At 38.8% G+C, this 8,127-nt stretch overlaps 1 protein-coding gene and 1 pseudogene across 1 annotated transcript; both read right to left on the reverse strand.

Annotated features, from left to right (window-relative positions):
* Nucleotides 1-320: 320 nt before the first annotated feature.
* On the reverse strand, nucleotides 321-2,347 carry LOC108635540 (UDP-glucuronosyltransferase 2B4-like). Its single transcript, XM_018045642.1, has 2 exons — nucleotides 1,528-2,347; nucleotides 321-714 (listed from the first exon to the last, which is right to left on the reverse strand). The coding sequence occupies exons 1-2, from the start codon at nucleotides 2,255-2,257 to the stop codon at nucleotides 494-496; spliced, it is 951 nt and encodes a 316-aa protein (XP_017901131.1). The 5' UTR covers nucleotides 2,258-2,347; the 3' UTR covers nucleotides 321-493.
* A 512-nt stretch (nucleotides 2,348-2,859) lies between these two features.
* LOC108635539 lies at nucleotides 2,860-7,750 on the reverse strand (annotated as a pseudogene).
* Between the last annotated feature and the right edge of the window lie 377 nt (nucleotides 7,751-8,127).

Here is an 8,127-nt window from a genome sequence, read left to right on the forward strand (position 1 = left end):
TATTTCTTTAGCACTCTGGTCTTTCCATCTTATAACATTTTTTACAACTTGATTGTGTTCTGTCATTACAGGTGGACTGTCAGGTGGTAGAAACTGTGCCTACACCATTTGTCTATATTAGCACTCACTTCTGGAATATGCTATATACAAAATTATCCTATGATAATTATAATACAATTTTAATGTAATGTATTATAGTGAGATGAGGTATTTGGATGGCATCACCAGGTGATACTATTGCTATTATTTTATTTATATGAAATATATATTTTTATATAGAACTATGTGTCCTTTAATGAATGATGCTTCTCTATGTGTGAATAACGAAATTGCAGTTTAATTGATGTATTATCAAAGTGTCTCATGTCCTCTAGTTAATTCTGTAATGATAATGAAATTCAGATAGTTGTGTTGATACAGAAATACATCAGTTTCTAGGTGGAAGCTCACTTTATCCAGGTTCCCACATCTGACTACCTGTAATCAAACATTCTCAATAAAGAATACAGAATATTCCTATTGAAAACACAAAGTTCACAAAGAACAGCAAGGAGGAGTAGGTGACCTTAGGCAGAGGCTTGGCAGGTTTGCAGTGGAGCCCTCCAACAAATTCAACATTTGGTAGTCGTGGACGAGGAAATGAAAAGTCCCAGTAGCTTCGAATGAGCCACATTTCGGCTTTCCCCATTGTCTCTGATAAGGTAGTAGGTCTTCCTGAAAGTAAAAAGGAAAACAACAACAAATGTCTGATCAGATGAGACTATTATCATGTGTGTATATTAGATAATTTTTGTAAAGGAACTTGGGATGTTTTGGCCACGATATTTGAATGTGTCTGTTTCTTGATAAATCTATACATAGCATAGTATAGGATAATAAAGTATATCTGGAATGCATCTGTTTCTACATAAGCAGAAACAATTTCTAAAAGCTAACTGGATACTTATACTACAAATATGTGTATAACTCTCAATGTACATGTCTTCATTTATCAAGACAGTTTATGAGATTCTTAATGACTTTAAGTTAAAAAAAGAAGTTTTGTAAGTTGGATAGTCACTTGCAGATGTCCTAGGTACTTCAGTCTGTGGTAAATGACTTCCTGGTATCCGATACTAGTAATGGGCTTTACCCTACCCTATAATTTAAGTGTTTGCATAATATTTGTTAGATTGAGGGTCATTTTATATTTTTATTTCACTGTTTCACTTATTTGAGATAAATTTTTGTGAATTTATATTTAGACAAACTCAACTTCCAAGGCACTAGGAAAAATAAGACTTCATTCTACCAACTAAAAACATGAATTACCTAGTCATTTTGTTGCTAAGTGATAACTGACTCCTTTCAACTCCGTGGACTATAGCCCAACAGTCTTCTCTGTCCATGGGATTTCCCAGGCAAAAACACTGGAATGGAATGCCATTTCCTTTTCCAAGGGATCTTCCTGACCAAAGGATCAAACCTGTGTCTCCTGCCTTGGCAGGTAGATTCTCTACCACTGAGCTATCAGGAAGCCCAACTTACCTAGTACTTCACTGTAAAACGGATTCCACTTCTTATTGTCGTATACTGTGAAGAAAAGGTCAAAGTAAAGCGTATATAACATATTTTTGACCCTCTCCATGAATGTCATGCGATCACTTAATTCTGAAAACATAACAGGTACATAAGATGGTGGGAATGGAAGTCTTCCGCTATTCTTTTCAATTATATGGCCAGGTGAGGTGTAATGACTGTACACGAATGGTATTTTAAGTAATTCAGCCAGCAGTTCACCACAGGGTCCAACGGCATCTGCAATAAGGATATCAAACCTTGATTCCTGTAGTTTTGTCATTAATTTCTTGTTGGAAACAGCGTCCTTACACATACTTAAAGTAGTATCAAAAAATTCCCAAAATAAACTTTTCACTGTTGCCAAATAGGACCAAAAGGAATCTTTGGCCACATATGTCCATTCCTCAATAAGACGTTCTATAAAATTCTCATAATCACTTTTTGTTAAAGTTGTAGGAAAAGTCTCAAATCTCATAGTAGATGGTTTGCTGGAATTAGGAATAGTGGAAGCTGAAGATATCAGAACAGTCACCTCATGACCCTTCGTGACAAGTTCCTCCAGAATTGTCTTTATATTCATCCAGTGACTAAATTCCACCGGCCACACCAGCACCTTTCCACAACTCCCACCGCTAAAGTAACAAGTCAGCTGTAGCAGCAGCAGAAGCGAGAGTCTTTTCATAGACATCTTGCTCATATGCAGTCCTTTAAAAATAATTACTGTGAACTTTTGCTATTGCTCAGGCTTGTATCCAGAAGTCATCAACCAGAAGTTAAATTATAACTCCTATTCCTTAAAAAAGTAGATTACATGAATAGTCAGCAGATGTGGAAATCAAGTGAAAAGGCAAAGTGCAGAACGTTTCGAGATTATACAGTGTGTTTAGTATTGATTTGTCAGTGCTGTCACCCATCTTGTACACACACATCAATTATATTCTATGAGAAAGAAGACTAACTAGTGTAAAACAATAGCAAGTGAGAGACTCGTGTCTGCAGTCGCTTTGACACAGAATTAGAGATAAGGTGACATCAACAAAATGGAGGGTTATGAGGTCACAACAATTGTGTCCCTCACAGAAACAGCAGAAACAATAAATGATCAACTGCAAATCAATGTAAATTATTTGGGGAAAGTTCTGAACTAAAATGAAAAAGCAGCAGAAATCCTGCAGTTTGCAAAGACTGAAGATGAGTGTTGTGATTTTTTTAGTGTAATGTATTAATTCTAAAGATATCAATTAATTTTGACTGGTTAATTGCATAATTTATGATCACTATTGCCATATTGATTATTTTGTCTGAACGATCTGCCTACTGATGACAGTGGTCGCTTAAAGCAGAAGGAGACAACAGAGGATGAGATGGTTAGATAGCATCACTGACTCAATGGACATGAGTGTGAGCAAACTCTGGGAGATGGTGAAGGACAGGGAAGCCTGGCGTGCTGTGGGCCATCAGGTGATGTTATCAGGTTGATCAGCAAACATAGCAAAGCCCACCATAGGGATCTCATGGCAGATGGCCTTGTAAGTGCCGTTGATTCCACCATGAGTTATAAAGCCTTTGGTTTTTGGCTGATCTAGCATTGAGTGACTTTCAGTAGAATTATTAATAATAATTCAGAATCAAATGAGAAATGGTCCTTATAAGGCACTGTAAAAAGCAATGTTTTTAAGATAACAGATGGTTACACATAGGAAACTGCATTTAAATTGCTTTCAGAACTCACAGCCAGAAACTCCTGTCTGCTGGAGAGATAAGTGAAGACTTCATGAAAGAAATGCTTTGTCACTTGGATTTCACAAGTGAATTCAAGATTGGCAGAAGAACTTAAAGAGCACTCTGGGTAAAAGAAACCACATATGCATAAAAAGGGGGCATTCAGAAATATATTCTCTAAATATTAAGGAAGTCATTTAATCTGCTAAGAATGGTGTCAAAATCACCGAAAGGGTAATGGTAGTAACTGTGGAACCAAAGAAAAGAGAATCTTCATTTTATTAAGAAATATGCTATCTCTTCATGGAAATGATTGTGGATTTTATTTCTGTAGAAAATGGAGAGTCACTGGTAATAAATAAGGAGCTATTATTTATCATTAGTATTTAAAATACTCCTACACAGGAGAACCAATAGGTGTAAGGAAAGCATTCAGAGGTAGAACAATAACCCATTAAGCCACTCACTGTTAGAAGCAACTACAGGCAAAATGAAGATATTTTAATTTGGGGCATAAGGGATATGACCAATGTATAATACAGTGACAACTATGATATATTTTCCTTCTCCCACCTAGTGTTGGGAGTGAAAACACAGAAGTAAATTTTCTTTCTGAATGTCTTAATAATAAACACTTGATAAGTTTGTTTCCTATTGAAGTACTATCACTCTGCTCAGCTGTTAATCATGTTTTTAGGATTTGTTCTGCCAATATTTACCAAGAAGGTCATTCTGGTGGAATTCAGTTATACAGACAAATATTGGGTCCTAAGGTGTCTGCCTTTTTGCCATCATATCTCCATAGAACCTGTTAGGGTAACAAAAAATACCTTATTCAATTAGTTTAAAGTTATAGCATTAGAATTCAAGAGATTAAAAGATAACATTAAATGTCTTCCATATGGCATGTAAGGAAGAAAGGATGCGTGATCATAAGCAACGATAACTATTAATGCACTGACATCAGTAGGAATAGTTACATTTTACATACTTATTACTATATTCATTCAGCTATGGAATATAATCATGACCATTCACACATGATGGCATAGACAAATGATGTTTACATTTACAAATGAAGCCTTTTTTTGTAATTTATAAGGATCAATAAGCTTTTGAAAACGTTCCAACTTTGTGATAATAAAATTTATTCAGCTGACCATGAACACTTTAACAATGAACCACAAAGGAGTGACAGTGTCAATCTGTAGTTTCTATGCCCAGTACAAAAGAAAGGTACGGATTTTGGAATTCCCAATCAATTCTCATACACTGGATTATAATTTATAGTGTTTAACCTCTATCTGCTCTGGAAATGTAAAGTAAGTCTATCAGCAAAGAAACAGCATAGGTCATTAGGAGAAGATCACAATATCAGATAGCAAATTATAAAAGTAGTTCAAAATATCCAAAGACCTCAGGGGAATTTTATGTATTAGAAAATAAGGTACCACTCTATTTTATGGAGAAAGAAGTTGCTGAATCTTTTCCATACCACTTTCTTTATGTTTGATTCCTTCCTACCGTCCCTCTCCCTTCTCAATCAGAAGGAGCAAAGTGACAGGTTAGAAGCAGAGTCCATTAAGGGCCAGACCTTACCACGCACAGAGCTTACTTAAGGGCAGGACCCTGTCTTCTCTTCGATCTTCCTGATTCAGACTTTGTCAGGACCAAGTCACCAGGGAGGCTGATGTTTATCTTTCTCTAAGTCACTGTGTCTGGATGGGATCTGGAGGTCTCTTAGGGAGCCCTGACCATCCATTCTCTGAATAGCACCCTACAAAGCACACTGATAGGGCTACTTTAAAATTTAGGGGAAATGAAAGGGGTCAGGATTATCTGGCAAGTACAGTCTGCACGATGCATTCCAGGCTTTTATCACTATTGCATAATGTCTTTGTGCTATTGCACTTACTGTTAAAATTTAACTCGAGAATATTTGTATGTTTACTGTGTCCTCAAGAGTCCTTCAATGAAAAGGAACAAATGACAAAGCAGAATTTGATGGTTTATTTTCCTGCCCACAACCCCATTATAATATCAAAATTCATACTGCATCTCTTAGATATGTTCCATTTTGATAATGTTAATCCAAAATACTGTTAGCAAAAGATACTCTAAACTACCATCAGTCAGTCAGTTCAGTCGCTCAGTCTTGTCTGACTCTTCATGACCCCATGGATTGCAGCACACCAGGCCTCCCTGCCCTTCACCAACACCTGGAGTTTACTCAAACTCATGTCCATGGAGTCGGTGATGCTATCCAGCCATCTCATCCTCTGTCATCCCCTTCTCCTTCTGCCCTCAATCCTTCCCAGCATCAGGGTCTTTTCCAATGAGTCAACTATTCGCATGAGGTGACCAAAGTATTGGAATTTCAGCTTCAGCATCAGTCCTTCCAGTGAACACCTAGGACTGGTCTCCTTTAGGATGTACTGGTTGGGTCTGCTTACAGTCTCAGGGACTCTCAAGAGTTTTCTTCAACACCCCAGTTCAAAAGCATCAATTCTTCAGCACTCAGCTTTCTTCACAGTCCAACTCTCACATCCGTATATGACCACAGGAAAAACCACAGCCTTGACTAGATGAACCTTTTTTGGCAAAGTGAGGTCTCTGCTTTTGAATATGCTATCTAGGTTGGTCATAACTTTCCTTCCAAGGAGTAAGCGTCTCTTAATTTCATGGCTGCAATCACCATCTGCAGTGATTTTGGAGCCCCCCCAAAAATAAAGCCTGACACTGTTTCCACTGTTTCCCCATCTATTTCCCATGAAGTGATGGGACCAGATGCCATGATCTTCGTTTTCTGAATGTTGAGCTTTAAGCCAACTTTTTCACTCTCCTCTTTCAGTTTCATCAAGAGGCTTTTGAGTTCCTCTTCACTTTCTGCCATAAGGGTGGTGTCATCTGCATATCTGAGGTTATTGGTATTTCTCCCAGCTATCTTGCTTGGTACCAGCTTCTGCTTCTTCCAGCCCAGTGTTTCTCATGATGTACTCTGTATGTAAGTTAAATAAGCAGGGTGACAATATACAGCCTTGACGTACTCCTTTTCCTGTTTGGAGCCAGTCTGTTGTTCCATGTCCAGTTTTAACTGTTGCTTCCTGACCTGCATACAGGTTTCTCAAGAGGCAGGTCAGGTGGTCTGGTATTCCTATCTTTTTCAGAATTTTCCACAGTTTACTGCGATCCACACAGTCAAAGGCTTTGGCATAGTCAATAAAGGAGGAATAGATGTTTTTCTAGACCTCTCTTGCTTTTCCCATGATCCACTGCTGCTAAGTCGCTTCAGTCATGTCCGACTCTGTGACCTTATAGACCCCATAGACCAGCCCACAAGGCTCCCGTATCCCTGGGATTCTCCAGGCAAGAACACCGGAGTGTGTTGCCATTTCCTTCTCCAATGCATGAAAGTGAAAAGTGATAGTGAAGTCACTCAGTTGTGTCCAACTCTTAGCGACCCCATGGACTGTGGCCCACCAGGCTCCTCTGTCCATGGGATTTTCCAGGCAAGAGTGCTCGAGTGGGGGTGCCATTGCCTTGTCCACAGATGTTGGCAATTTGATCTCTGTTCTTCTGCCTTTTCTAAATCCAGCTTGAACATCTGGAAGTTCACAGTTCACGTTTTGTTGAAGCCTGGGTTGGAGAATTTTGAGCATTACTTTACTAGCATGTGAGATGAGTGCAATTGTGCAATAGTTTAAGAATTTTTTGGCATTGCCTTTCTTTTGGATTGGAATGGCAAACTAATCTTTTCCAGTCCTGTGGCCACTGTTGAGTTTTCCAAATTTGCTGGCATATTGAGAGCAGCACTTTCACAGCATCATCTCAGGATTTGAAATAGCTCAACTGGAATTCCATCACTTCCACTAACTTTGTTCATAGTGATGCTTTCTAAGGCCCACTTGACTTCACATTCCAAGATGTCTGGCTCTAGGTGAGTGATCACACCACTGTAGCACTTGTCATATATATTTTGGTTTTTATAAATGTTTGAGTGAAGTTGTAGTTATCATAATAATTTACCTTTCTTGCAGAAATTGTCTGTAATCACACCTTTTATATTATTTAAGTGACTCATTAAATCTTTTTCCACTATTAAATTACTTTGCTTACCTTTTGTGGAATCTGAGCAAGAGCTGATGCAATCATATTGGCCCTTTCTTCTGTTGATAACCATTGACTCCAAAGAAAACACCACAATGTCTTTTTCTCCAGAGTGTGGGCAAACTCTTTCACTGCCTGTGGAAGAAAAATTTGCTTCATGTGGGGAAATTAACAAGATGAATCCAGTCAGGGCCTCTCGCCCCATGCTCTCATGCTCTCTCACCCATGTTCTGTAAACAATGAGTTTGACGGTTATGTAACAGATGAGATCTGTAACAGATGTAGGACTGCATGTGCATATCACGAGGTTCTTACTGGTCATGGGCTGCTTTGTGCAGTAGGCCTGTAGGAGCTTCACCATGAAAGCCCTCACTGCTGCTGCACTGGGGCTACACTGGTGTGACCCATGCTTATGTTACATGAGATTATGCTATGGCTAGGTTATGGTTATGTTATGGCTACTGCTACAGGTACTGCATCAGCCAGGAGAGAAGCTGTTGTATGGCTGCCGTGCCAGTCAGGAGACAGTAAACCTGTTTGCAGTTACTGTGGCTCCTTGAGTCTCCTTCCAGGCTCTTAACTGGTTCCTTGCCTACCCTGGGTTCAGCGAACAGTGTGAGCTGTATGAATGGCAAGAAAACTGGCATCACAAACAAGATCAGCAAGACACTTCATCACAAAGGAGCAACAGCATAGCTAACATATTGAAAAGATTGCTCCAAACATCTCAGCTCAGTT

This window comes from Capra hircus, unplaced genomic scaffold, assembly GCF_001704415.2.
Source record: "Capra hircus breed San Clemente unplaced genomic scaffold, ASM170441v1, whole genome shotgun sequence".
In the NCBI taxonomy this organism is placed as follows: Eukaryota; Metazoa; Chordata; class Mammalia; order Artiodactyla; family Bovidae; genus Capra; species Capra hircus.